Source organism: Podospora pseudocomata, chromosome 7 (genome assembly GCF_035222375.1).
Source record: "Podospora pseudocomata strain CBS 415.72m chromosome 7, whole genome shotgun sequence".
NCBI lineage: Eukaryota > Fungi > Ascomycota > Sordariomycetes > Sordariales > Podosporaceae > Podospora > Podospora pseudocomata.
Window position 1 is genome coordinate 3,691,667 of NC_085891.1, and position 25,129 is coordinate 3,716,795.

A 25,129-nucleotide genomic window follows, 5' to 3' on the forward strand; every position below is an offset into this window, starting at 1 on the left:
AACAAACAAACATCACACCATCCTCAAGTTCTCTTTCTGTTCCGCGTATACGCCTGATTACCACACAACGGCCATTGTTGGTAGAGACCTCGTCATTCTCATTCTCGGATCGGTACGCGTATACAGCCCCATTCCGATCGCCTGCGTCATCCAGTCTCCGCTCCCGCTCCCCGCACTTCAGCTTTCCTTGCCCCGCCAAGCTGAGGTCGGACACGGACACACGGACAACTGTCAAATCCTCCGCTTGCTGCCGGCTCCCCTCATCCAACTTCACCTTTACCCACCGTGTTCCAGGCTAGGCCGGTCAAGAAAACGGTAGACGGTAGATGCTAGACGGTAGACGGCAGGCCACGGACGAACCGGGCCGACGACGTTGAAGGAAAGAAAGAGCAGCAGCCTTACACTGTCGCACAAGACACTGCCGCATAGTAAAAAGTTCGTTGCATGTGCCAGCGTGACAGGGCTGGTTATAGCCTGCAGATCGGCATCCGGGCCCCTCTCTCGAGTCCGATCAAGCTCCATCCATGCCTCCTGCGAAACGGCACGCCCAACAATTGTTACACGGCAGGCGTGTTGAGGTGGTGGTCAGCAGCAAAGGCTGAAATGCCAGAACAGTGTCGCTTGAACACAACGCCGACATGGCAAGCATTTGGTCTACCATAAAGGCGGCAGCCCCCTCTCGCACGCGGGCGCCGGAGCAACAGCACCAGCCCCAGTCCCAGCACCAGCCAAGCGAAAGTGAGCCGTCGCCAATACCGCCGGTCCGGGGTGTCGCTAGCAGGGCCTCATCGTTGTCACGATCCAGGGTCCCGGGAACAACGCCGGCGCCGCCGCAACAGTCGGTGCCAAGATCAACCAGCATCTCGGGTGAAATCCGAGGTAAGTCGCCTAGCCCTCCATTTGTGGATATCATCAAAATTACGAGTACCCCCAAAGAGTAATGCCATATCATCACGTTTCCCCTGACCGTTTCCCCCTTCCGTTCTCCCATCCCACCATTGTCATCGCCCGTTGTTAGTTTGTCGAGTCGCCAATCGCAAGGTCGCAGCTTGCAGCTCGCAGGACTGCTTGTTTTTGTTTGGTTCGAGCAGTCGGCGAGACATGCAAAGGCGAGGCCCTGGCAACTGGCATACGCGGCCGTGACGTTATCCTCCGTTTCTTCATCTGCTCCTCCCTTGCTTTCGGCAGCAGCCATGGCTACAAGCTTAGGAGCTCACGCGATGGCAGCAGGCAGCAATAGTAGCAACCAACAGAGCCGTTCCTCTCCGATTCCGTCCCCCAGTGCAGCCAACACCTCGACTACACAGCCCCCAAGTACCAGCCAAAAGACTTCGTCTAGGCTTTCGCGGAGCTACACTTCCATTGGGCTAACCGGCAAGGAGAAAGAAAGGGAAAAGGAAAAGGAAAAGGAAAAGGAAAAGGGCCGGGAACAAGACGTCGATGATGAGAATGCAGACGACACTGGCGACCAAAGCACCGCCGCCGGTAACGGGACAGCTGGGCCGGGCATCACCATCGGAGTGAACCAAAGCGCGCACACATCCTCACCAATACCGAGTCCGGCTCTCGATCCCCTGTCACAGGTGAGTAGTGGTAATGGCCGTGGCGGTGGGGTGGACGCTTCACTGCAGCCTGTCTAACCGTATACGCGTATAGCAAATCTACCTACGACGCAACAGCGAGGTTCCCATACCAGGTCGACGTTCGATGCATATGGCCGAAGGGCTAGCACGATCCAGTTCGGACTTTTTGAGAGCTGTCACACCAGCAGGAGATGTGAGCAAAGACAAGAGGTAGGCCAACAGACTGCTGTGGCGAGGCAATGGGATTGAAGAAAGACACGGCTGACGGAGTGTGTTGAATTTATACAGCAAGAAAGGAGGTTCATTTCTCAGTCGTTTGAGCATGCGCGGTGGCCGCAAGAAGGACACAGCCGACTTTGATTCAGACTCGGAATTTGGTGTCGAGGCCCGGATGGACGGCACCAATGCCCGAGTCTTCAGCCAGACGTTAAGCAACCCAGTCATGGGCGGAGGCTATGTCCCCCATCATAAGGAACCGCCACGATACATTCGAACCAAGGCGACCAACAAGAAAGCAAGAGAGTTCAACCGCATGTTTCTGGCCCAAGAATTGGTCGGCACAAGACCTCCCAAAGATGAAGAGAAGGCCGACGCGACCAAGGCACCTGTTGTGACAGTCAGCGTGGCTGGTGGCGGCGATCGCAAGACAGCGAGGTCAGGCGGAGCAATCTGGGCGACCGAGTTCAGCAGAGACGGGAAATACCTGGCCACGGGCGGGCGAGACCACATTGTCAGGATATGGGCAGTCTTGACGACATGCGACGAGCGCCGGGCACACGAAGAGGATGAGAACGCCAATGGCGGACCTGGAGAACGGCTTAGTGCGCCGGTATTCAGGGACCGGCCGCTGATGGAGTTTGAGGGACACACCGGGGAGGTCTTGGACCTCAGCTGGAGCAAGAACAACTTTTTGCTGTCGTCTTCGATGGACAAAACTGTCAGGCTATGGCATCTTAGTCGAAAAGAATGCCTCTGCACGTTCAAGCACAAGGACTTTGTCACGCGGTTAGCCTTCCACCCCCGGGATGACCGCTTCTTCCTGGCCGGCTCCCTGGATACCATGCTGCGATTATGGAGCATCCCGGACAAGGCAGTGGCCTTCTCGGCCAACCTTCCCGATCTCATCACTGCGGTTGCCTTTTCCCCAGACGGAAAGATAGCGATTGCCGGCCTACTGAATGGCCTCTGCATCTTTTTCGAGACAGAAGGACTCAAACAACAGACACAAATTCACGTACGCTCATCTCGTGGCAAAAATGCCAAAGGAAGCAAGATTACAGGCATCCAGACCATGCTTGTGCATCCACCAGCCCCAGCCTATCCAACTCATCAACCACCAGGTTCCAGTGCGGCCTCGCATGCTTCCACTGACGTGCCCAGTAACGCCGAGGTGCGAGTGTTGGTCACATCCAATGACAGTCGAATCCGAATCTACAGTCTACGGGATCAGACCATGGAGGTTAAGCTCAAAGGGCACGAGAACTCCTGCAGTCAAATCGCAGCCACATTTTCAGACGATGGCAAATATGTGGTTTGCGGAAGCGAGGATCGCAAGGCTTTTGTTTGGAGTGTGACGGGTAAGGGGGTGCCGCTGACCACGGACAAGGACAAATCGCCTTGCGAGTATTTTGAAGCACACGGCGAGACCGTCACGACGGCTCTTTTTGCGCCAACACAAACGAGGATGCTTCTTGGTCAGAGCGGAGATCCGATTTACGATCTATGCAATCCACCACCTGTGGTTTTGCAGAGCCTGGATGAGGTTGCCAGTGCCGCAGCAAGCACCACCGGGTCTCAACTAGCACCCGCGTCAGAACACCTGGTAAAAAGGCCGGAGCCGAGTCCCGCTTATATTGCCAGATCTACTCATTACGATGGTAACATTCTCATCACAACAGGCGATACCGGCATCATTAAGGTCTTTCGCCAAGATTGCGCCTTCGCCAAGCGCAGACACGAGAGCTGGGAGACAGGAAGCACGTTCAGTCGGAAGCTGGCGCCCAGCAACGGATTCATGAGTGGAAACGGGCTAGGTCGCAGTGGCAGCGTGATGACAAGAACCAGCGGTGGCAGCGTCACACGTAGCCGAAGAGGGTCTCTTACCCAGCCATTCTCACCACAGCTTGGCCCAGTTGGCGGCAGCTCCGACCGAATCCTCAGCTGGCGCCAGGGGATCGAAAACGGAGGCGACAAGCGATCCAGCGCTCTATTAAATGGGAGCGCGACGCCAGCAGCTAGCGAAAGATCGATGAGCCCGGCCAAGGTCATCCGGACGCCCCTGAGTTCACAGGTGAACTTGGCAAGCGAGGCCAGAAAACAGCCATATGCGAACTCGACCGTTACGTCAAGAAACAGGGCTGGCAGCACCCTGACGAGCCCAACGGCCAGTGTGTTTAGTAACGCACCCTCGCGTGTCCCTTCGAGGCTCCTCAGAGAAAGACGCATGTCAAAGGAGCCGGAGGAGGAAATGTCAGTGCCGCCGACTCCGAGCTTTACCTACATGTCAGCAAGTGAGAATGATCCGCCCGATTCTCCTGCAGGAACAGGGGTGGGTTCGGGGGGAGGCAGCACCACATCGTCATTTTGGAATCTGAACCGATGGCGAGGGATCACGGCCTTCAAAGTCAACGCTTCGTCGCCAAACCAAAGCGGTAGCGGTGTGGAGGGACACAAACGCATCGACAGCCGCAATTCTATAGTGAAGCGGGCCCAAGGGGACGCCGGTCCTGGCGATCAGAAGGAACAAGGCAGCCCAGAACAGCGCGTAGGAACATCAAGGCGACAGAGCACAGGCACGGGGCTGTTACCAGCTGCTCATGTGGTGAGAAACAGCACTGATGGGAACGGAAAGGACAGGAAGCATCAGCGCATGTCTCTCCCAGCTGGAGCAGTCTTGAGCCAGGCCGACAGCGAGGCTGACGTCCGGTCCATCCCAGCGAATGGAGGGATGGTAGCGCCCGTCAACCCTCTGCAAGTGCGTCGAGATGGCTCTCCATACCGGCACCTCTGGAGTCGCGGAAGCTCGTCCCACGGCAGCGGAGGGAGAACTGGCTCAGATTTGGGCAGTTAGAGATGTCTAGGGGATTGTATCTATACTACTGCATAAGAGCGAGCGTTTTGTTAGCATGGCGTTGGATAGGTTGTGACGCAATTGGATGAAAGGGGGTTCCGGGACAAAATCGGAGCTTCAATGCCGTGTTGCGTTGGGTTCGCTGAGAATATATCATGAACCAAAAGTGAAACAAATAATACTCCGTCAGTCATGCTTGCTGAAAAGAGGGTATCCAGAAGTGCGCCACACAAGCCAGTGACAAGCTGGCCCACGGCCAACCCAGCGGCCAACCGTTTGTATCTCCAACGACATACCACCACTTGCTTGGTGGTGGCTGCTGTATCTCTCTTCCCTGGTCTCTGTGCCAAAGCCTCGTTCGACCATGTCTGACCCATATCATATCGTACCAAATTCAGCACTCCTTTTTCAACCCCTTTTAAGCAGTGGCGGCAGCCTCCTCCTCCTTCTCCTCCTCCTTGGGAGCCTCCTCAGCCGAACCCTCGGCACCCTTCTTGGCCAGCTCGCCCAGCTCGTTGGCCAACAGGGTCAGCTTCCTGGGGTCGGCGCCGCGGATCTGGACGACGCGGTCGGCGCTCTCGCCCACGCCGAGCTTGCGGCCCTGGACGTCGACGCCCTTGCCCACCTGGCCGTCGACGACGAAGACGAAGGTTGGCATGGCGGTGATGCCGTACTCCTTTGCGATGTCGGCCGAGGCGTCGACGTCGATTTTGGCGAAGGCGAGCTGGCCTGGGACGGAGTGAGACTTGGAGAGCTTGGCGAAGAGGGGGGCTATGGCTTTGCAGGGTCCGCACCTGGGGGGCCGAGATAATTAGTAAAACGGCGGGGGGTATTGTAGTTGGTGGAAAGTAAGTAGAGGGGGGACAACATACCACTCGGCCCAGAAGTCGAGGATGACGTATTTGGTGGAGGTGATGAGCTGGTTGAGCTCGTCCTGGGTGGAGATTTTGATTGGCTCGGCCATTGTAGCGGTTTGTAGCGGGAGGAACTAAAAATGTCGTTGGTATAGGTGTGGGATATGGGAAGCAGAAAAGAAGAGGAAAGTTCACGATTTCAGGGGTCGTAGAAATGGATATTTCACGATGCGCAAAGGGTTCACTGAAAGAGATTAATAATGGGGGTGCGGGGTTTATAGCAGAGCTGCAGGACAGGGAGCGGGATTGCGATGGCGGGGTCTTTTCCACGCGTGCTGGGGAGCGCGATGCGGGGCAGTTTGGATCAATCGAGTCTTTACCATGTCTCGGCTCCATGTCCCACAGTTCACGGGCTCAACTCAGATGCCAACTCGCCTCTGCAATTCATTTGTCACAGCTTGGGGGTCCTGCAAGCCGCCATGACAGCTGCTCGAAAACGGAAGGTGTCACTGTCGCTGATCTGCCGAACCCAGCCGCTCGCTTCTCACTCTGCGATTCACCATCGTGGAGATTCCATTTAAGCTTAAATCGCCAGACCTTTCGGTGTCTCATCAGTCAAGTTCACTAAAGAAGCCATCTTGTAAACAGACAACATGGCCAACCTTGCCTCTGCAGAGATTAAAGCCCGCCTGGAGCGCTCATACGACGCGATAGCAACCACCTACAACACCTGGGCAGTTAACCATCCATGTTCGCTGAGGTTCTCCTATCTAGATCGCCTCCTCAGTCTCTTGCAGACCGAAAACCCAACATATGACTCAGAAGCACCAACCAAGTCGGCGCTGGAGCTGGGCTGCGGCAACGGGTACCCCATCCTCCAACGCCTCTTTTCTGCCGGTTTGTTCTCTTGCATTGTGGCAAACGACCTCTCCTCTGTACAGCTCAACTCGGCCAAGTCGGAACTGGAAGCGAAACATGACAATGTCCAGGCAGACTGGAGACAAGGGGATATGACATGTCTGTCGTTTAACCCCTGCTCCTTCGACATCATCATTGGCCTCTACACGCTTATACATCTGCCACGCTCCGAACAGCTGCTCATGCTGGAGAAGATCAGTCTCTGGTTGAAGCCGGGCGGGCTTGCCCTTGTCAACTTCAGCAAAGAGGACACGGAGGCCGACATCATTGAGGAGTGGCTGGGTCGCGAAGAGGGCTGGATGTTCTGGTCCGGGTACGGAGCCGATAACATGCCGCGTCTGATCCAACAGGTGGACGGTTTGGAGATGGTGGTGGGTGAGCTCAGACCGGAGGACGAAGGCTCAGCTAATGTTGAGTTTTATTGGGTTATCCTTCGCAAAATACCGACACATTAAAACCGAGGACGACTTTCTCATAAAACGACCATCAAATTCTACACACCATGAGTGAAATTCGTGCGGACCATCTCATCCGCTGGGCGCCAAGGGAAAGTTCCTTGCGTACGCTATTGGATGACAGAAAGCCTCACTGGTTGCCTTGCAATGCACCGTCGTCATGCGCCCAAGTAATCGAAACCGATAACGAGGAGGGGAGGCTGCAAGCGCGCGGCGAGCTCTTCAACACTTAGAGTCAGAGGCCTTTGGGGCTGAGCTGAGCTGAATTCGGAATGAAACAACACCGAATTTCCAGTTCAGCGCCTTATCAGCTGCTACATAGCTCCAAGCTGTGTGACCTCGATGCAGGGGAAATATCGAAAGAATGATAAGAATTTAACACAGCCCCCCCCTCCCCCCCCAAGAAAAGGGAAGCCCTGCCTAGACAAAAGAAACGTCCGCCCACGACGCCACCAATCTGTCTGGTCGATTCACCTAAGTGTGTCGTGTGGCCAACAAGGGTCATAACTGGACTGTGGCTTGATGCGTATAGCTTTCGGGATGCCGCACATCCTGGTCTAAAAATTATAATATATCTTGCATGGGACGCAGACAGACAACCGACTGTCATGATCATACCACCCTTCCACTACTACGCTGGCATAGCACTCATATAGCTGGTTATCTTATGGATGGAAACATCACTCTACGTTACGTCGGCGGGTTCGGTTTTGAAGGGCCCTATACATTTCTCCAAGAGGCGCTTGCTAACACAACTGACCCCCTGGCAAGCCCGTACCTCCAACTGGCCCACGATGAAAGCTACATCTCCATTACCCGTGATGCCTGCCTGGCCATCACAAACATGACAGCCGATATCTACACGGCGTACGATAGCCAGGGGATATGGAATAGACTTGTGAGTTTTTCTCATCATGTACTGTGGAAAAGATGATAAACTGACGACAACAGGTCACCTGGAAATTCCCCCTTGTCTCCCTCCTCTTTCACTTCTCCCGTCCTCCCTTCCCCCTCCGAGTATGGACGAACACCAGTCTTTTCATGCTGATCCACCTCCTGGGCAGCCCTGTAACAAATATCGCGTCCCTCTTGCACACGCTCTCTTCCTGCCGGCACAGCGCAAAGAAGATGCAAAAGAAGCTACGAGATATCCAAAGAGACATCAAGGACGAGTTGGCGTCCTGGAGGCTGGAAAACCCCCTGGCGAGGGAGTTGGTACGCAGCCACTGGGGAAAATCCACCAGCGAGCGTAAATTCGCCAGCCTGTGGAAGCAGCTGTCTTTGATCAAAGTCTCGTACGATGAATGGGGCGTCGAATCCTCCGAGTTCCTCATGCGTACGCTTGACAGCCTCTTCCTCGACCCTCTGCCCCTTCGTTACGGGTCAAGATCACTCGTTCAAAGAAGGGAGGTACTCGCCCAGATTAAAAAGGCGGCTGACATGCTCGCTGCTGATCGGGCGACGTATGTGCTTCCTATTTTCATCGCGCAGTTTGTGTTTATCGCCTCCATCAGCGCGGCGTTTTGGAGGGTGATTGGGGTTTTCCCTCAGGATGGGCAGTGGACGAATGTGGAGGCTTATTCGATCGCCATGTCGGCGCCGTTTTTGTACATGGTGCCGGCTGTGTTTTTGAGCGCGATTATCGGGGTGAGTCAGACGGAGAGGAGTGTGGTGAGGGTGTTGAATGATTTGGGGGAGAAGCTGATGAAGGAGGAGTGGGTGGTTGAGAGGGGGGTTTCTTCGGGGACCGAGGGTGAGAAGGAGAGGGCGGTGGTGGTTTCGGTTGGTGTTGCGGCTGGACGTGGGGCGTCTCCAGTAACGAGTGATACTGAGAGGGATGAGAATCCTGGGAGTGAACAGTTGCTGCTGTTGACGCCTCCGGGCCAAGCGACAACTGCTGAACCGACAACAAATGTCAGCGCAGAGGCTGTAAAGAGGGAATCGGTCAGGATACCGGTCGTGGTGGAGAAACAGCCCATCTTTCAGAGGGTGTGTCACGGGGGAATCTATGGCTGGCGGCCCGAGATCCTCACAGCACGACAGATACGACAGACATGGCGCCACGTTGTTTTGGCCTTGAATCTCGTCATCATGTCTGTGGTTGTGGCATCATGGATATCTTACCGGGTGCCTCCGGAAGGATTCAACTGTCGTAACGCAGGGCAGGCGGCGCTGTTGATAATGTGGTTGCTCAGCTTTGTGCTGGACTGTGTCTTTGCATACTACATGGACCGCTGGGGCCATCTCGAGAGTGGGAAGGGATATTGGTATGAGGCTGTGTTTATCAAGGACTTCATCGTGGGATGGGCGGCCGTTGTCATGATTTTGGTTGTCCAAGTAGGCATCTTCAACCGGTGCGACTGCTTCTCGCTTTGGGGAAAGGTCCCGGTTGCTCTGCCGCAGATTCCAGAGGTTGCTGCTGTGTTGATGCATCGTATCTCATTTGAGTGGCCTGCGGTGACATTTGGATGGATTGCTATAGAGCTCGGCATTTGCGCTGTGATTTGGTGGACGTATAGAGATGCCTTTAGCGTGTATAACCAAGAGGACGGGGGTGAGGAGAAATGAAGCCCGCCACCCGTCGGTCATTTCGTGGACGATGTAGCTATGCGTACAATGCAGGAGATCAATACGCAACTATTCTATTTTGCTGTCATTATGGCCGTGCCAGGTGTGTTAACTGTCATTGAAGCCCTGTTGGCTCTAACTTTGAAGGCCATAACATAATACAAAGGTGCCCCATTATCTTAAAAGGTCTTAAAGGTACCTAATGGCCAAGTGTTGGCGGTCAGTTCAAGCTGCCACAGAATAGCGCCCCCTGAGAATGCCGCCGGCATTCTGCCCCTGTCTCGGTCCATCGCCAAGTCAGGCAACCAGTGGTGGGTTCCACACCGCTAACATTTTGATCATAACCTGGCATTCGGGTATAAATAACGACATGCACCCTACCTACCTAACTACCTACCTACCTACTCTCGAACCCAGCTCAGTTCCACCATCATGGCCCGTACAACTCAGATACATAGAGCCCAACGTGATGCTGCCAAGATCGCCCCTCGAACTTGTGTCGTTCAGCCAACCACACCCAATCCGGAAAGGCAACAGCCGTACCAGTATCCCGGCATCAATGTCGACCTCCGCCACCTCTTGCGGCACTGGACTCTCGAACCGGGCGTCGACTATTACCGTGTGGGGTGTTTCGAGGTATCTGGTGCCCACAGCAAGACACAGCCCATCATGGTTCGGGAGGTGGCCATGACCCTTCTCATGGACCGCTTGACTGACAAACCTGGCTGGCATGAAAAGGTCTTTGACGACGAAATCGTTGCCAAATGGAAACAGGAAGCTATGAGAGCACCCGAGGATGACATTTGGAACTCCATCATCACCGAACAAATCTTGCAAAACCTCGAGGAAATACGGCAAGTACTGGCCAGGGATGATCCTGACGAAATCGAAGGCTATCCCTGGCAGTGGGCTTACCATCCTCAAAAACCAGCGCGCCAGAGGATCATATCAGAGCAGGCGTTTGATTACGTATGTATTCTTTTCCTCATCAGAGTTGCGGCTTGGTGCTCATACGACTCCAGTGTATTGCTGAGCTTCGCTGCAAAGCTGTCGAGTTCAACAAAAGTGGCCTGATCTTTACGCTCAACACAAACGAGAACATGGCCATCAAGTCGGACTCTGTTGTCACCGACGAGCTTCGTGAAGACCTCAGAGCCGCCTTCAACAAACTCGTGGCTGAGCAAGGCTCTAACCCTGACTGGCACCCACGGGCTCAAGAGATGGTCCAGGACCTTGTTCACCCGTCCATGCACCCCTTTGTCTACGGGAAATCCCTATTTCTCCAAGACGAGGTTGTGGGAGTCGAGGATGCCGTTGATAAGTGGGCTGGCAAGGGCCAGGTCATTGAGAAGCCGGTCACCAAACCCCGCGAAGAAATGAGCGACTTTCATGACTACAACGGCCAAGAGTATGCGTTCTGGTCTGAGAAATACCAATGGCTTCCTGCCAACCTAACCTTTCAGGACGATGGTACAGTCAGGTTCACCAGTTACATCAACAACCTGCACCCAAAGAGACACCCCGAGATCTATCGTACCATCGAGCGGCTCATTGACACGGCTATTCCGGCATGGGAACGGGTCTTGAGCGGAAAGGCCACCATCGGTGAACCCTACATCGAAAGGAGGTCCTCCAGCTATCGGAATTGCGGAAAGAAAGTCGTCCCAGTGCAACAGCGGTTTGGGCCCGCTCCAGTATTCTGCAGCGCATATGACAATGACGCTTACGAGGCTCAGCCGGACGATTTGCGGCCCGGACTTATCAGGGAGTGGGAAGAAAAGAATGGCAGGCCTGTTCCATTGGATGATCACGAGCTATACGAGGTGGAGAGCTGGACAGGGCCAGATGAATGGACCTCCAACCCAGAGCAGTACGAGGGTCTTACTCTGGAAGAGCAGAAAGAGAGACTTTTGCTCAATTACAAGTGGAAAGAAATTCGGGATGTTATCCTTCCAGAACCCCTGGGCTTTCAGCCAGTCACATACACCACCGAGCACAAACTCAGTGAGAAGTTTAAGGAAACCGGTCTTCAGGTCATTGTGAAGATGGCTACGATTGAGCTTACCCCGGAAAAGCCCGACTTCCCGGTTGGAGGTTGGCACGTAAGTGAACCCCTATCTTTACTCCCTTCTGGATAGGTACTGACACCAAGCCTGGGGCTAGATTGAGGGCATGATGAGCGAGCACATTGTTGCCACAGCTCTGTACTACCTTGATTCAGAGAACATCACCACGAGCTCCCTTGAGTTTCGCATGAAAGCAGATGAGCACCCGGATTTGGAAGATACTATCGGGCAGGATAACTATCGGCCCACTGAGGTCATGTTTGGTTGTCGGTTTAGGAACGGAGAAGCTCTGCAGAAGCTCGGCAACGTTGAAACGCGTCAGGGACGCCTTCTTGCCTTCCCAAATGTTTTGTGAGTGGATTCAATCCGAGGTAATAACCTGTTTTGACACATTCGTCTAACCTACTATCTACGAAACAGCCAGCATCGCGTCTCTCCCTTCAGTCTCCAGGACCGGACCAAGCCGGGACATCGACGCTTCATTGCTCTTTGGCTCGTTGATCCACATCAACGAATCATCTCCACTGCCAATGTACCACCGCAACAGCTGGACTGGTGGGCAGAAGCCGTCTTTGGGGGCAAGGACCAGGTGGCAAAGGGTGAGCTCCCTTCCGAGGTGTTTCAACTCTTGCTCGAGCAGGGGCTCGCCGACACAATCTCCCCGCCAAAGGAGGTGCTTGACAAGATGAACAATCGGTTGCCGCCTGAACTTATGAACATGGTGCGCAAGCAGCGAGTTATGCCACAAGCTCTGATGACGAGAGAGGAGGCAAAGGAGCACAGGTTGAAGTTGATGGAAGAGCGGAGCACGTTTCACGAAGAGGCAGAGTCATCCTGGACGGGGGTGCAGTTCAACTTTTGCGAACACTAGTCATATCCCCGTTATCTTAGGTAGTTATGGAAGTCATGCAGGTGCTTGTAGGTGTTGTCCAATGGTGGTGGTTATTCCCTGGAACGATACGACGCTGACCAAGCTATTTTCATCAAAGGAGGGAGTTTGTGATCATGAGCACAACAACGAGCAAGGGGCTGCCCCTCACCGGCGGTTCATTTATATCCGTTGCAACTCTTATATCTTAACTGCTGCATCGCACGTTGCGGCCGCGTTGACTATGACACCCAGGTAGCAGGTCTCCCGCGTCGCTACCAGAGAGTAATAAATGAATCCCGGGTGCTTCCCGCACTTACGCAACTAATAAGAGTCTCTTCATAGCCTCCACCATGGCAGCAGAGGTAGACTCGGCTCTGCCCGCAGAAGACGCAATCCATACCGAGAAGGCCCTTGGTACACTTCCTCATGAGGAGAACGCCCGGTTAGACAAGATCCTCAACCGGAAGTTTGACCTTCACATTCTCCCTTGGTTATTTGGTATCTGGTCAGTGGACTCATATTCACATTCTCACATTCTCACATTCTCACAACCCCAGGCTCTTCTCCTTCATCGACCGCTCCAACATAGGCAACGCTCGCCTCGCCGGCCTCCCCGAAGATCTCGGCATCGCCGGCGTCGGCACCCAGTTCAACCTCGCCCTCCTGGTCTTTTACATCCCCTACATTCTCGTCGACGTCCCCTCCAACCTCCTCCTCAAAAAGTTCCGCGCGGGCGTCTATCTCCCTTCCCTCATCACAGCCTGGGGCGTGGTGTGCTTGTCCATAGGGTTTGTCAAGTCCTATGCCGGGCTGATCGTCTGCCGGCTGTTGCTGGGGTTGTTTGAGGGTGGGATTTTGGGAGGGGTGATCATTTACCTGGCCATGTTTTACAAGAGGCATGAGATGCTGTATCGGAGTGGGCTGTTTTACTGTGCGGCGCCGTTGAGTGGTGCTTTTGGGGGGTTGCTGGCGGGGGCGTTGGGGAATATTGAGGTGGGGGGGTATAAGAGGTGGCCGTGGATCTTCTTTGGTGGGTTGAAAATGTCTGATGATTTTGTGTACCTAGGTGGGAATGATACTGACGATGTGAACAGTCGAGGGGGCGGCGACGGTGGTGTTTGGGATCGTTTGCTTCTTCTTCATGCCTGATACGCCGGCCGCGTCACGGTTTTTGACAGAAGAAGAACGGGACTGGGCACTGAAGAGGATGAAGATCGATGCGAGCGGCTCCACGGTTCTGGAGACAGTCGACGAGGAGAAGTTTGACTGGTTTTGGGTGTGGATGGCCATCAAGTCACCGCAGATGTGGTTCTGTGCTGGTGTTTGGTTCTTTTTGCTGGTGCCTCTCTACGTATGTCATCAAGTGACAGGTTGCCTAAACGTTTACTGACAAGAACAGAGTTTCTCGTTGTTCTTGCCGTCAATCGTCGCCGGCATGGGCTACACGTCAACCACAGCGCAGCTCTTTACCGTGCCACCCAACATGGCCGGCTTCGTCGTGGTCATTCTCACTGCTCACTTCTCTGACAAGGTCAAAAATCGAGGCGGCTTCATTGCTGCCGGCACTGTGGTTGGGATAGCAGGATATGTGATGCTCCTTGTATCTGAACAGAATGTAGTCAAGTATGCCGGCACATTTCTGATTGCTATGGGAGTGTTTCAAGCTTCACCTATGCTGATGGTAGGTGTTGGCATTTGGCCAGATCTTCGGATGATGCTAACTTGGTTTCCAGGGGTGGGTTGCCAACAACCTGGCTCCTCACTACGTCAGGGCAGTGGGAGTGGGCATTGTGATATCCATCGCCAATTGCTCGGCATTCATTGGAACGTTTATCTACTTGCAACGAGATGCGTATGTCACCCGCGGTAGCACTTTCTACTGCAATGGTCCAAAAGCTGACATTTTACCTCTCTGAACAGGCCAAAATACGCCCTGGGCCATTCCATCAGTCTTGGTGCCTTGGTCATCACACTCTTCCTGACGGGCCTTCAGGTGGTATATCTCGGGTGGGAGAACAGAAAGCGTGATAGCGGAGAAAGAGACATTCGATTGGTGGAAGGCAGTGTGCATCGGCTCGGGCATCGTCATCCTGCTTTTCGCTACACACTGTAAAAAGGAATCAACTGTAGAGAGCTCCAGGCACTATACTTACCTAAACAGCACCAAGTGTTGACTATGCATGAATTGTGTTAACCAAAGGCACTTGCTCCCTGTGCATCATCAACTTTGTGACCGCTGCACTTGATCCCCAGATCCCCACAGGTTGGCGCCAGTAGGTCTCGAACCTACTCTGGGTTCAAATACGGCCTCACAAAGTCTATTGCGCACCCCCCCTTTACTCCCTGTGCATCCTATCATCGGGGCTGGGGCTATAGATGTGAAGTTCAGTCAACGGCAACATGGGAAAGGCTGCTCCTGGAACAACCTGGAGTAACCAAAGGCCACCAACACTGCGTTCAACCATGCCTTCAACGAACTGAAGTTATCGCACACCCTGTTGTTCACCAAACTGAGCACTCAGTTGGCCAACCCCCAGTTGAGCACCCAGTTGAGCACCCAGTTGAGCACCCAGTTGAGCACCCAGTTGAGTGCCTAGCTACCTAGGCAGCACAATGGCCTACACTTGTTCACAAGATCAAGGTAGCCTTTTGTATTGGGCTCTGGGGAAATAATGCGCAGATATTTCTTCAAATTCACTCTCTCGTATGCCGATCCCAGATGTCACCATCCGCGCCCAAGAGGATAGTGCCGTCGCACTCGGCAGCTTCCCAATGCGGAAGCTCGCTCTCATCCAGGCGGCCAGTTCCGAAATCCGGGGTGCATAATCCACTGCCGCCGATGAATACTACCGTTACCCAGTTTTTATTTCTTCACAATGCCCACGTCGTTTCATTCTTATTGCAAGTGTCCACTGGTCTTTCGGCGCGAATGAGCACCGAAAGCAACAGCAAGCGGCATAGGAACGTTCGGGGGCGAGGGCTCCGAAAGTCAGTGGGCATTGACATAAATCCCACGAATGATCAGGTCGTGTTTACAAGAGGCTTGTTTAATATCGCCGGTAAATATACCCGTAGAGCAACCATCCCGGCTCGGCAGTCCGCCGCGTGATTTCTGGTGAACAGTATAAATCTCTCCGTTCACCTCTCCGTCAGGTCCATATACCTCTTTTCTCGGTATCAACATCCAACTCCCAATCCCTGTGCTGACCGTCATCGTCTCCGGGATCACACTGCCTAACATGCGTGTCCTTCTCCAGCTCTTTACCCTCCTCTGGGTCTACACATCCTTCGCCACCGCAGCCATCAGCTGGAGCCTCCAGAAGGCGAGCAACCCGACCTCTGACCAGAACGACGCCTACGCCCGTATCGAGAATGCCATGCGTCTCGCCGTTGCCAGGTACAACAGGCTCGCTCCACGGGCAAACAAAGTCGTGACAGTCCAATACGTCCCCTCTGTCCAAACGGCCGACGGCAACTTCAACGGCAACATCCGCTTCGGCTCAAACAGGTCCTATATGAATGAACGAGTTGCGCTACACGAGATCTCTCACACGCTAGGTGTGGGTACCACCAACGGGTTCAACCAGCGCTGCTCTCAAAACAACTGGCCGACAGCCACCCCCCTTCTGAAGAGCTGGGATGGGCAAAACGCAAAGATTAACTGCGGAGGCTCACACGTGTGGCCTTATGGTCTTAACTATGATTCAGAAATGAGTGAAACGAACGCGAACAGACACTGTCAGCTCGTGAACGCGATGATCATTGATGGCATGTTTTGATGGGTTAGGGTTGTGAATTGGGTTAGGGTTAAGGTTACTTAGTTTTGCACACACCATCCTCACAGGGGCTTTCCCCTGTCACCGGCTCAAAGAAAGAAAGAAGAGCAATTACTCATCCCATCTGCTCTCCAGTCCATTGACCCCCCTCGGCCTTTCTGCCAGCGTCGTGATCCTGAACCCATGCCTCAACCCTTCCTGGGGCACGTGGACATTGTAATCGCTGATAGCAGTGTGACTTGTCACCCTATTATCCCAGAGTGCGACCGTCCCCTCCTCCCACTTGACCCTCACTTGAAAGTCCTGGCCAAACGTGATGTGGTGGAAAAGAAGCTTCAACAGCGCCTCGCTCTCCTCATCCTTCAGCCCCACAATCCTCTTGGTAAAACCCGGGTTGACAAAAAGTGCCTTTTGGCCTGTGGCAGGGTGAACCCGAACGATCGGGTGCTCGGTTTTCACTGGTTCGCGGCGCACAAACAGGCCGTCACGGCGGGCGCCTTCTGCTTGGGGAAAGCCGGAGTGCTCAGCGCGGAGGTTTTCAAGAAGCGCCTGGATGGGAGGGGAAAGACGGGCATAGGCGGCAGTTTGGGATTCCCATGCCGTGTCGCCTCCTGTAGGGGGCACCGAGAGCAAAGTCAGGATGGTGATCCCGGGGGGTTGGCGCTCGTAGGAAACGTCCGAGTGATAGCCGGTCGTGGTGAGACGGTTGCCTCGGCGGCGGTTCCTGTATTCGTTGTCGCTACCCAAATATATGTTATGCAATTCTTGCGATTCTTTGACGTGGGCACCGACGGGCTGAGAGGGAAGGGGTTAGAATCATCTAGATAGGGCAGGGAAGGGTAAAGGGGGGGGAGAGGGGGAGGCGCACATGAATGTGAAGAGGCCCAAAATACCGGCCAAACTCTTTTTGCTTCCCGATGCCAATGTCTTTGAAGTCCTGATCGCGGAAAATGACGACGCCTCTCTCGGCGATGAGGAGAGCCAACTCGTCCTTTTGGATGTCGTTGAGCTGACTCAGCTGAAGACCCCGGATTTCGGTTCCAATACCAGGCGTCAAATTGATCACTTTGAGAGCGGGGGCATTCTCTTTGGACAAAAGATTGGGCTTTTCCTTGTTGGCGACGAGACCTCTGTCGTTGAACTCGAAGGGTTTGAGAGGGGGAAAAGTGGTCTCGGTGTCATAGACAGGGAGGTATGCCGAGTATTTGTACTAGGGAAGGCTGTTAGTTTCATGGACGCCATGGAGGTAAGGCATGACAGCAAGTACCTCCTCATGAATCTCCTCCTGGTAGGCCAGGGTCAACTTGAGAGGGGCACTCTCGGTGGCGGCGGTGGTTTGAGTCTGCGTGATGGTCGCCATATTGTGAATGTTGAGTTGGCTGAATCTGAACGTCTCCGTTCGTGGTTTATCAACACCCTTTTTATATCTCCTCGATTGCTTCTGGCCTGATCCTATTTGCACACCTACGCGGCAATCGTGTATGCCGGTAAGTGTCAGCACGTCAACGACACGCATATGACGAACCAACCTCTCGATCTTGACGGTACGTCGTGGACAAAATATCTTTCATTATATAAAAAACCAAATGACGCGTCGAAAGATAGTCAATACGCCTTAAAAAATAGTCAATAGGCCTAAAAGGATAGTCAATAGGCATGAAAAGATAGTTTGATATGCGTTGAAATATAGTTCATAGGCCTACGAAATGGTTATGAGGCCTATCGACTTTCTTGAACGCATAGTTTAGAATATAATGTGCGTTGACTTACCTTTGCATGGCCAATTATTTTGTCCACAACGTGTGGCTGTCTGCTGTGTATCATGGGTGCGGGGTGTTGGAGTCGTGATTTGCACAGAAATGGCGATGGCTACGCCATCAGGCATTGACCACTGAAACGACATCAACAGAAGCAGTGGCCTTATTTCCGGGACAGTGAAGTCGAAGCTCTGCCGGGTTCGGGACCGAGCCGGCTCCGTGCGCCGCAGCTCGGCGTGGCTGTGCGTTGATGCCATTCAAGAAACGGCGATGCAATATGATGGGAAACTGTGAAGCCTCTGGAGATAGGTACCCGACGTTACTTTATAACTCAGCTAGCTGGCCAAACCCACTAAAACACACCGCTGACATAGTCGAGCACGGTAATCTTTTCGACCAGAGGTTCAATCTCCTTCTTGAAAGCCAGATGGGCGGGGTCCTGTTCCACGTAGTAATTTCTATCATCCGTGTTTTCGAATTGCACAACGAAAGCATGTGTCATGCCATTCTTGTCCGAGAGGTCAGCCCATGAGACATGGCGAGGAGGCAAGAGTGGGACGTACCTGGAGGTTTTCTGGGGAGTTATCTCGACCTCCTGTAATACTCTTGATATACGCGTGTTGCGAATTGGGCCGAAGGCAGTTTTCCTTAAGAGACAAGATCTTGGCACATGCCTGATATCATGTGAGAAGGGTGTTTATTGGCCGGTAAACGACGGGACTCACCACATCTACAGCTCCATCATCAAGATCGGGCTTAAACTTGAACAGGACAATGTGTGTCACCGTTGTGGTCGAGCCTGGGGGTGCGAGGTTGTAGTTCATGGTGGATGCGAAGCCGATGGGGTCGAAGAACAGAAACACGGAGAGAATGCAGAAGAGGGCGATGGTGATCCTCAACGCGTGAGGCCTGGCCCCGGAGATATTGACCATGTTGAACGGGTACAGAGTGGTTTGCGCAACGCTGCGGGCTTCCGGTGTGTCCTTCCCCAGAAGGTCATCGCGATTGAATCAGCATGTCTCAGTGGCCTGGCTGGGCTGAGCTGAGAAAGCAGCACGTGACACAAGAGCCCCGATAATACCCCTGAGCAGCGCCGCAGCCCAGACTACTTCCGTGTTAGCCCGTCCAATAATCTATTGAAAGGTGTGTTGATTCTCGTGTTGTCCGACTCGTGAACCAACAGTCGTAATATCGTCAGATGGAGACGCGAAGGCACGTGAGGTTCTTGTGTCGGAGACTACGGTGGCGTTCATTTTGCCTTGCAGCGACCGAGAGCCCCGCAATTTGCTTGGACGGCGTGGAGGGGCAGAGAGACGCCAGCAAGAGCACTCGGCGCTGGCTTGGTACAGTCCAGACCAGTGACCTGGATGAAGTCGATGATTGTCATTATTTTCTATCGACATTCTCATCCAAATTTCACCCTGTTTAGGTAGGTATGCACTAAACCACGGCGACGCATTCTCGGGACTCAAAAAGTAACGCCAAGCCCCGAAAACGTCACCACGGTTGGCGGCTTCGATGGTGACGTGCACAAATGACCCGCAACATGCTCTGCAAGGTGGGGTGGCCCTTCGCCGATGCCTTCGCCGATGCCTTCGCCGATGCCCACTCCGATCGATTGCTTGTTATCAGATCATCTGATAAAAAATCGCTCACGTTACATGTCAAACCAGAGACTGCTCAATTCACAACACCATCCGACTACTCTCATAATGACGCTCACCATCGACACCAAGCTCAAGCTCAACAGTGGCTACGAGATCCCTCAACTGGGCTTCGGTGTCTACCAGACGTACGCTTCAAAACATGCTATTCTATCCGTGTTGAGTGTGACATGCTGACGCTCACTATAGCCCCCCTTCAGATACAGCAAGATGCGTGTCCGAAGCTGTAAAGGCTGGCTATGCCCATGTGCGAGTCCCCCCTGTGGCATATGCGCAGTTACTGACCACCCCCAGATCGACTCTGCGGCATTGTACCGCAATGAAGGAGCTTGCGGCCAGGCCATTCGTTCCTTTTCCCGCGAGAAGATCTTCTTCACCACCAAGATCATGCCTTACACACTGGGCTATGAGAGTGTTCAGTCCCAGATCGACCGCATGCTCAACGAGACGGGGCTCGGGTATCTCGATCTCGTGCTCATCCACGCCCCCTACGGCGGCTCGGCCAAACGCAAAGAATCGTGGAAGGCCCTGGTGGAGGCTGTTGAGGCCGGCAAGGTCAGAAGCATCGGTGTAAGCAACTACGGCGTTGCCCATCTCGACGAGCTGGAAAGGCACATCGCCGAGTTGGAGGAGGAGCGCGGCGGCAAGGGCAAGGGCGGCGTCATCAGCGTCGGCCAGTGGGAGATTCACCCCTGGTGCCCCAGAGACGACATTGTCGAGTGGTGCAAGAAAAGAAACATTGCTGTCGAGGCCTACTGCCCCTTGGTCCAGGGCAACCGATGGGGTGAGCCCATTGTCAAGAAGCTTGCCGAGAAGCATGGAAAGAGCGAAGCTCAGATCCTGATTCGTTGGAGCTTGCAGAAAGGCCTGGTCCCACTGCCCAAGAGCGTGAAGTCTGAAAGAATTGTCGCCAACGCTCAGGTCTACGACTTTGAGCTTACTGAGGAGGATATGAAGTCGTTAGACACTGGTGTGTACGAGCATGTGTCTTGGGATCCTACCACCGCTCCACTTAAGGATTAATTTCATCACGAGCGATAGTACCACCTTACCACGTCCATTGTGGACCAAATGATGGAGACTGTCGCTAGCAGTAGGGCCCTTGGAGATAGCTAGCATACCTCCAGAGGTAGTGAGTAGGGCTTGACTACCTACCTTATATCTTAATAGGCCTTTAAAGATAGTCCATATGTTTTCGGAGATGGTGGGAAAGCCTTGAAATGATTATATGAGGTGTTTTTATTATGCTTTACGCACTTTCTTCTACGTTGTGGTCTCTATCATTCTATTCACTACGTCTTATCTCACTACATCATGCCTTCTCCGTCCACCTCCCCTCTCCCTTCCACTCTTTCCCGTCCCCTCCACCCTCTCCTCACCCCCACCCCCAGTTCAACGCCCTGCTCAACGCCCTGCTCAACTTCTAGTTGAAAATTGTATCATTTTAAAAGGCCTACAATTTAAACTCAACACTTTTTTCATTATCTTTTAAGGCCTATCGAGTATTCTTTAAGGCCTATCGAGTTGTTACAACCTGCACCAGGAATGGATACAGACTGCAAGGCAGTACGCCAGAGGTGAATATGACAGGATGATCGAAGGTTGTGACAAGCGTCTCAGACACGGGTTCACTGTCAACAACAGGTTGTTCTAACAAAGAGCTACTGAGAGTATATTGTAGACAAATGAACTTGAATTGCTTGCATGAGGAACTGTCTATCTACACCAGCCAGTTCCTCCGTATATATAGACCAGTGGACCGTGGACTGTTGACTTACAGACGGTCCCCGGTCCGCTCTTAATGGGCCGATACGGGACCGTGGACCCCGCTGCGGTCTCCGGTCCCCATCTCATTGGTCCGTTTGCCCACCTGGACCGTGAGTCCCGCTCGATCGCGCGGTCCAGTCCTGATTGGTCCCTCGTGGCCCCACTGTCTTCCAGAACCGTGACACCCAGTGGTTCCTGTACAGAGGTATTACGCTTGGGGCGTAACACGAGTATTCTTTAAGGCCTTTTAATTATTTTCAAGGCCTATTTACTATCTTTTTAGGCCTACTGAATTTCTTTCAAAGCGTATTAACTATCTTTGAAGGCCTATTAACTATCTTTGGAGGCCTATTCACGATCTTTTAAGGCCTATTATTTATTTTTAAGGCCTATTAACTATATTTTAAGCTAAATGACTATCTTTCAAGGCCTGCTGACTATCCTTCAAGACCTGTTGACTATTTTTAAAGCCTATTATCTAGGTAGGTACCAAGCATCACTGACGATGTAGCGCGGTCTAGAATTTCAGGAACTTTGAACCGGGACAAAAACCACCAGTACGGCGAGGAATCTGTTGACGTCGTGTCAGCCTCTTCTTCTGTGGCTCCTACGAGGGGGTTCGTGGCCATGCATGATTCTGGTGCACTACCTGTTTGGTTCAGGGATTCAGGGGCTCAGGGTACAGGGTTTAAATAGGGGTCATAACTGGAGTGCAAAGAAGAGTGTTAAGAGAGACAGAGAAGCTTACGCGGAGGTGGCCGTAAACACTTGAACTCTTGTCCCTTCGGTCATGCACATTACTGCTATGGCGAAGAGGACTGTGAAGCATGTGATCATGGCCAGTTTATGGTACAAGTTGGGGATGATCGAGAGGCAAAGAATGGCGACAATTGGAAGCATGCAGGCCACCAAAGTTGCTCCGCGATAAGTCAGCTTGAGTAGCGTGTCTCCCGAGTATGCTCGAACGTTGTCCTTTCCGATGTTAGTAACCTGATAGGCTGGCTGGATGACCACCAATCTAAATGTTGACTCACGGTTCTTGACCTCCTTTTCTGAGCTTCTTTATCTGCATCCTCCACATGGTTGGTAGATGTCTTTTCACTTCCCTCTTGACCGGCCGTAGACTCCGAATCATCCGCTTCTCTCTTGTGGGGGTTTTTTACAGCTTCTCTGAAGGGAATGAGTTCCTCCGCGAGCCACCGTGTCAGGCCGTCGACATCCTTTCGCCAACGAGGTGCTACAAGGTCTGCTCTGGTTGGCGGTTCCGTCTTGTTCCAGAAGCTGATGAGATTCATGAACTGTTGGCGAAGTGGGGGAGGCTCTGGCTTCTTTTGCTGATCCCCCCATATCTCGCTGCCAACTCCTTGAACAGTCATGTTCCCATGATCTTCGTCCTGGAGCCACTTCACTAGTTGTCGCATGTTGTGCGTACTGGGTTCAGGGAGCGTTGATATTTGGGAGTACTGCAAGAGCGCTTCGTCTATGCCCCTGTGAGCCCACGACCCGGAATATTTGACGAACTGAGGAGAATACAACAAGATTGAACATACCGTAGCCCTTCAAACATTCCCTCAATTCTCGAATCTTCAAAAACTGTTTACTGTCGGTGCCCGGTCCCCAGAAAATCTTCTCGGGTTCTTTGTGAAACTCAGACTCGCCATGAAGGTCGAGACCATTCGAATCTCTGTCCAGCTCTTCCAGATCCTTCAATTGTTCCCTCAACACTGATAACTCGACTTGATAATACAATAGGTTTTTGATGTGAAGGTCATGGAACCGCGAAAAGGCCACAAAATCTGGTGTCTTCGTCATCAATCTTGCGAGATCAAGCCAGCCTTCAGCGGGGATTGGTTCCTCAATGGCAATTGATGCGAGTGATGGAGTCGGTTGGTGTTCCGCTCCGTCTATTGCTTGTGCCGGGTTGATCAAGGGATCCACTGACGCCGCTGTTACAGTTGTCGGAGCGCTGCTTCCACGCGACCTGTCACTCCCGATGGGACTGGTTGGGCTTGAGGGCTCTGAGCCTAGAGTTGAGCCTGCAAAGTCTGAGCGTGCCATTTTGAAGCCTAAGCGTACGTATCTGGGTGATAATGATGGCTGTACAGCAAATGATATTTGGAAAGCTCGAAGCGCAGCCTTTTCAACGGGTGATGGGAAGCCAGTCCAGAGACTGGGGATTGGAGTGGCAGTCTCATGGTTAAATGGATCTGGTTGACAGCCTGTGTAGCAGGAATGCGCACTGATGATGTGATCAAAACTGCACTTAATCTACTGTATTTCTTAACACGTCAAATCAAATGGCGGATGTGTTGTGCATTGCATCCTCGCATTGCAGCAGTTCCACGAAGTGTTATAGGCTGAGGGTTGACTGATGCAGGCAGTTGACCTTCAAGCTTCCTATTTGCCGCCATATATCAGGTCGTGTTCAGCAGCTATAACTGCCGCCATGAGTGATATGCCCCTGGCCGAGAAGGTGATAAGTCTTATGAGCACACTCTGGTTGAAACGACAGTCGCTATCTCCTGAGATTTGGAACCCTTTTGGTCCACATGAGGCGGAATCCAACGTGTTGATTTCTAAAGAGACTCACATATAATGACAAGATGATTGTCGTTGGTGATGTGGCGCAATGGTGGTTAGCCCTGGTAGGCGGGAGTGGTCGACAAAGTAATAGAGATTGCACAAAGAATTTAAGCGCTTCAAAGATAATTGATATGCCTACGACGATCTTTTTAGGGCCCTCTGACTATCTTGAGAGGCCTATTTCCTATCTTTTAGAGGTATATTGCGTATCTTGAGGGGCCTGTTGACTCTTTCGCAAGGCCTCAATCTCTTTGTTTACAACGTGACAGAACACCCAGCGGACTCGTGTGAACATCATGTACCTAGCTAGGTACCTACGTTTCCTGCATGGTCTAATTAGCTACTAGCCCTCACCAGGTCACGTAAACTGAGGAGAACCATACATGTGGTGCCACCAGGATCCTTGAATGCTACTTGTCTGATTACGAAGTGTGAGAGCAGAATCATGATCTGACTGAGGCCCAAGGCTCTCGGCAATGACTACCGGATAGTAATGGATGCCACACACCACAAAATAATTCCCGCAGCAAACTCTGGTAAGGGTGCGTGGCAGTGCACACACTTGTCAAATCAAGTCCCTGGTTGTGTGCGACACACCATGAGTAACATTGGAACCTAACATCTGAGCGCTGGTGTAGAACAGGCCCCAGATTGGAGAGCCCCAACAATCAGAGGACGTACCATGAGGCTCCGTAGTCACCTACCATGGGATTGAAGGCAGGCTCCATGCATTGTACATTCACAACTCAGAATTGCTGTATGTTGTGCATGCATAACTTTATGCATCCATAAATTCAGGGGTATCGTTTACAATTTTGTTATGTGAACACACAGTTAACGAAAGAATACACAAAGCTAACTTTTGTTGTTCTATCCGGCGTTGCAAAAGGCCAAACGATGAAAAACAGAGCCTCACGGGTCGAGCTGACAAATAACAGGTTGAGGCGTCACAGCTGATTGCCCCCCTCAAGTCCAGGTGTGCCTCATTTCGACCAGGGGTTTACCACCAAGGGCCAATCCCTTGGCCATAAAAGGGCAGGCAATACTTTCTCGACGCAGTAGATGGCCGAAATTGGACAGTATCGTTTGGGAAGGCCTGACGCCTCACCAAAAATGAACAGGCCCTGAACACCATCTTCAACTCTCCCGCGTCCGGGGCCATCCACAGACCACCATCCAATTCCAAACCGTGGAAGT

General features: G+C 52.9%; 11 protein-coding genes across 11 annotated transcripts; 7 read left to right on the forward strand and 4 right to left on the reverse strand.

Annotated features, from left to right (window-relative positions):
• The first annotated feature begins 46 nt into the window (after positions 1 to 46).
• Positions 47 to 5,772, forward strand: QC762_701200 (uncharacterized protein). Its single transcript, XM_062892985.1, is given in 6 exon segments — positions 47 to 564; positions 616 to 879; positions 1,189 to 1,583; positions 1,657 to 1,793; positions 1,872 to 5,673; positions 5,693 to 5,772. 5 exon segments carry the CDS (start codon positions 525 to 527, stop codon positions 4,651 to 4,653), a joined length of 3,618 nt encoding a protein of 1,205 aa, XP_062739922.1. The 5' UTR covers positions 47 to 524; the 3' UTR covers positions 4,654 to 5,673; positions 5,693 to 5,772.
• Positions 4,654 to 5,664, reverse strand: TRX3 (mitochondrial thioredoxin). Its single transcript, XM_062892984.1, has 2 exons — positions 5,526 to 5,664; positions 4,654 to 5,447 (listed from the first exon to the last, which is right to left on the reverse strand). Exons 1-2 carry the CDS (start codon positions 5,615 to 5,617, stop codon positions 5,072 to 5,074), a joined length of 468 nt encoding a protein of 155 aa, XP_062739923.1. The 5' UTR covers positions 5,618 to 5,664; the 3' UTR covers positions 4,654 to 5,071.
• A 388-nt stretch (positions 5,773 to 6,160) lies between the features above and the next one.
• Positions 6,161 to 6,880, forward strand: QC762_701180 (uncharacterized protein; the record flags this gene model as incomplete). Its single annotated transcript, XM_062892983.1, has 1 exon — positions 6,161 to 6,880. The coding sequence occupies one exon, from the start codon at positions 6,161 to 6,163 to the stop codon at positions 6,878 to 6,880; it is 720 nt and encodes a 239-aa protein (XP_062739924.1).
• A 580-nt stretch (positions 6,881 to 7,460) lies between these two features.
• On the forward strand, positions 7,461 to 9,576 carry QC762_701170 (uncharacterized protein; the record flags this gene model as incomplete). Its single annotated transcript, XM_062892982.1, has 2 exons — positions 7,461 to 7,778; positions 7,832 to 9,576. The coding sequence occupies 2 exons, from the start codon at positions 7,461 to 7,463 to the stop codon at positions 9,446 to 9,448; spliced, it is 1,935 nt and encodes a 644-aa protein (XP_062739925.1). The 3' UTR covers positions 9,449 to 9,576.
• A 122-nt stretch (positions 9,577 to 9,698) lies between these two features.
• Positions 9,699 to 12,385, forward strand: QC762_701160 (uncharacterized protein; the record flags this gene model as incomplete). Its single annotated transcript, XM_062892981.1, has 4 exons — positions 9,699 to 10,417; positions 10,471 to 11,550; positions 11,612 to 11,865; positions 11,935 to 12,385. The coding sequence occupies exons 1-4, from the start codon at positions 9,881 to 9,883 to the stop codon at positions 12,383 to 12,385; spliced, it is 2,322 nt and encodes a 773-aa protein (XP_062739926.1). The 5' UTR covers positions 9,699 to 9,880.
• Positions 12,386 to 12,735: 350 nt separating this feature from the next.
• QC762_701150 (uncharacterized protein) lies at positions 12,736 to 14,570 on the forward strand (the record flags this gene model as incomplete). The annotated part of the gene is made up of 6 exons (XM_062892980.1): positions 12,736 to 12,890; positions 12,943 to 13,415; positions 13,480 to 13,736; positions 13,785 to 14,066; positions 14,119 to 14,237; positions 14,306 to 14,570. 6 exons carry the CDS (start codon positions 12,736 to 12,738, stop codon positions 14,496 to 14,498), a joined length of 1,479 nt encoding a protein of 492 aa, XP_062739927.1. The 3' UTR covers positions 14,499 to 14,570.
• Positions 14,571 to 15,624: 1,054 nt separating this feature from the next.
• QC762_701140 (uncharacterized protein) lies at positions 15,625 to 16,164 on the forward strand (the record flags this gene model as incomplete). The annotated part of the gene is made up of 1 exon (XM_062892979.1): positions 15,625 to 16,164. The coding sequence occupies one exon, from the start codon at positions 15,625 to 15,627 to the stop codon at positions 16,162 to 16,164; it is 540 nt and encodes a 179-aa protein (XP_062739928.1).
• Positions 16,165 to 16,174: 10 nt separating this feature from the next.
• On the reverse strand, positions 16,175 to 17,677 carry QC762_701130 (uncharacterized protein; the record flags this gene model as incomplete). The annotated part of the gene is made up of 3 exons (XM_062892978.1): positions 16,175 to 16,956; positions 17,030 to 17,371; positions 17,429 to 17,677. The coding sequence occupies 3 exons, from the start codon at positions 17,675 to 17,677 to the stop codon at positions 16,273 to 16,275; spliced, it is 1,275 nt and encodes a 424-aa protein (XP_062739929.1). The 3' UTR covers positions 16,175 to 16,272.
• A 593-nt stretch (positions 17,678 to 18,270) lies between these two features.
• QC762_701120 (uncharacterized protein) lies at positions 18,271 to 19,453 on the reverse strand (the record flags this gene model as incomplete). The annotated part of the gene is made up of 3 exons (XM_062892977.1): positions 18,644 to 19,453; positions 18,482 to 18,592; positions 18,271 to 18,426 (listed from the first exon to the last, which is right to left on the reverse strand). The coding sequence occupies exons 1-3, from the start codon at positions 18,848 to 18,850 to the stop codon at positions 18,271 to 18,273; spliced, it is 474 nt and encodes a 157-aa protein (XP_062739930.1). The 5' UTR covers positions 18,851 to 19,453.
• On the forward strand, positions 18,968 to 20,837 carry QC762_701110 (uncharacterized protein). The gene is made up of 3 exons (XM_062892976.1): positions 18,968 to 19,710; positions 19,772 to 19,829; positions 19,877 to 20,837. Exons 1-3 carry the CDS (start codon positions 19,496 to 19,498, stop codon positions 20,603 to 20,605), a joined length of 1,002 nt encoding a protein of 333 aa, XP_062739931.1. The 5' UTR covers positions 18,968 to 19,495; the 3' UTR covers positions 20,606 to 20,837.
• An 815-nt stretch (positions 20,838 to 21,652) lies between these two features.
• On the reverse strand, positions 21,653 to 24,156 carry QC762_701100 (uncharacterized protein). The gene is made up of 5 exons (XM_062892975.1): positions 23,940 to 24,156; positions 22,900 to 23,810; positions 22,384 to 22,829; positions 22,098 to 22,321; positions 21,653 to 21,920 (listed from the first exon to the last, which is right to left on the reverse strand). The coding sequence occupies exons 2-5, from the start codon at positions 23,405 to 23,407 to the stop codon at positions 21,875 to 21,877; spliced, it is 1,224 nt and encodes a 407-aa protein (XP_062739932.1). The 5' UTR covers positions 23,408 to 23,810; positions 23,940 to 24,156; the 3' UTR covers positions 21,653 to 21,874.
• Positions 24,157 to 25,129: the final 973 nt, after the last annotated feature.

Excerpts from the sequence above, each read along its gene's own strand:
- QC762_701100 (XM_062892975.1), bottom strand. The coding sequence starts at position 23,407 with ATGGCACGCTCAGACTTTGCAGGCTCAACTCTAGGCTCAGAGCCCTCA. Across the intron at positions 22,830-22,899 it reads GGAATGTTTGAAGGGCTACG|ACGAAGCGCTCTTGCAGTAC; the intron begins GTATGTTCAATC and ends ACAGGGGCATAG. Across the intron at positions 21,921-22,097 it reads GTGTTTACGGCCACCTCCGC|ATTCCTCGCCGTACTGGTGG; the intron begins GTAAGCTTCTCT and ends CGACGTCAACAG.
- TRX3 (XM_062892984.1), bottom strand. The coding sequence starts at position 5,617 with ATGGCCGAGCCAATCAAAATCTCCACCCAGGACGAGCTCAACCAGCTC. Across the intron at positions 5,448-5,525 it reads CTCGACTTCTGGGCCGAGTG|GTGCGGACCCTGCAAAGCCA; the intron begins GTATGTTGTCCC and ends TCGGCCCCCCAG.
- QC762_701110 (XM_062892976.1), top strand. The coding sequence starts at position 19,496 with ATGCCTTCGCCGATGCCTTCGCCGATGCCCACTCCGATCGATTGCTTG. Across the intron at positions 19,711-19,771 it reads GGCTTCGGTGTCTACCAGAC|CCCCCCTTCAGATACAGCAA; the intron begins GTACGCTTCAAA and ends CGCTCACTATAG. Across the intron at positions 19,830-19,876 it reads TAAAGGCTGGCTATGCCCAT|ATCGACTCTGCGGCATTGTA; the intron begins GTGCGAGTCCCC and ends GACCACCCCCAG.
- QC762_701200 (XM_062892985.1), top strand. The coding sequence starts at position 525 with ATGCCTCCTGCGAAACGGCACGCCCAACAATTGTTACACG. Across the intron at positions 565-615 it reads CGCCCAACAATTGTTACACG|TGTCGCTTGAACACAACGCC; the intron begins GCAGGCGTGTTG and ends ATGCCAGAACAG. Across the intron at positions 1,584-1,656 it reads CTCTCGATCCCCTGTCACAG|CAAATCTACCTACGACGCAA; the intron begins GTGAGTAGTGGT and ends ATACGCGTATAG.